Raw genomic sequence first — 938 nt, 5'->3', positions numbered from 1 at the left:
CCTGAGACTCACGCTCCTGAAGCAGAGGAACGAGCGGGCACGGTGAGCGCCAGGGCCAGGGCGGAGGCGGCGGCGGAGGCCATAGGCGCGGGTCCAGTGGGATGGGTTGGGGGGCGCCAGCTCCAGGCTCACCTGCGGCGGCGCCCCCAGGCCGCCCGGGCCTGTGATGTCTGGTGTGGTCGTGGGCGCCCGCGGCGTTGTGGCCGGCCCCCAGCCGTCACCCCGTAGATCGGCTCGGCATGCAGCCTCCCACTTCGTACCACGTCCGAGGCGCCAGGACGCTTGCCACTCAGAGGAGCGAGGTCACTGGAGGTCACATTGCTGCCTCTTTGGTAGAATACTGATGACTTCATTTCGGATCTTAAATCTGAAAATTTCGCACTACTGATTAAATTTATTACAGCATCCAATAATATTTATCAGTATGCCGATGGGACAGTAGTTCGCCACCAGTGGGTTATAAACACCCGAGGATCGCAGAGAATTACCAGAGTTTTGCGAATATTTAGGGGAAATATTGTAGGCCAATTGTGTTCGTATTTAGAATATACTATGAAACAATGTTATTTTTTTCTCTTAGCCTAAACAAATCATAGATAACTAATCCTGGATGATGTTAACTCAAGAAAGGGGTCCCGAGAAGGAACTAATCCTGGGTGATGTTAACTCAAGAAAGGGGTCCCGAGAAGAGGCTGGGAATCCTTGATACAGGACTCGTGTTCGAAAGGTTTTCCGAAGGGAACTCCTTTCACGACACAGGAAGCCACCCGTGCGCGAACGAACAGAAACTCAGACTCCGCCGAAGCGAGACTCACACGTGGTCCAGGTGGGATCTCGGGGGCGCCGGAGCTCCAGCGTGAAGTGCGTGATGGGGCAGCCGCCGTCCACCCAACGCCCCAGCCACGCCCACACGCCCGTGCTGTTGCCCGAAGCTACGT

At 56.1% G+C, this 938-nt stretch overlaps 1 protein-coding gene across 1 annotated transcript in view; it reads right to left on the bottom strand.

The window, feature by feature from the left end:
• Positions 1-128: 128 nt before the first annotated feature.
• The window catches only part of LOC119588179 (Down syndrome cell adhesion molecule homolog), a 6,886-nt gene continuing 6,076 nt past the window's right edge, over positions 129-938 (bottom strand). Inside the window, exons 8-9 of the mRNA XM_037936882.1 lie at positions 816-919; positions 129-367 (exon numbers count right to left, since the gene is read on the bottom strand). Of these exons, the coding sequence (XP_037792810.1) occupies positions 129-367; positions 816-919 (343 nt within the window). The remainder of the gene's footprint in view (positions 368-815; positions 920-938) is intronic.

The sequence above is a fragment of the Penaeus monodon genome, chromosome 23, assembly GCF_015228065.2.
Source record: "Penaeus monodon isolate SGIC_2016 chromosome 23, NSTDA_Pmon_1, whole genome shotgun sequence".
Classification (NCBI taxonomy): Eukaryota; Metazoa; Arthropoda; class Malacostraca; order Decapoda; family Penaeidae; genus Penaeus; species Penaeus monodon.
Note: the sequence above shows the minus strand (reverse complement) of the source record. Positions and strands in the feature narration are given on the sequence as shown.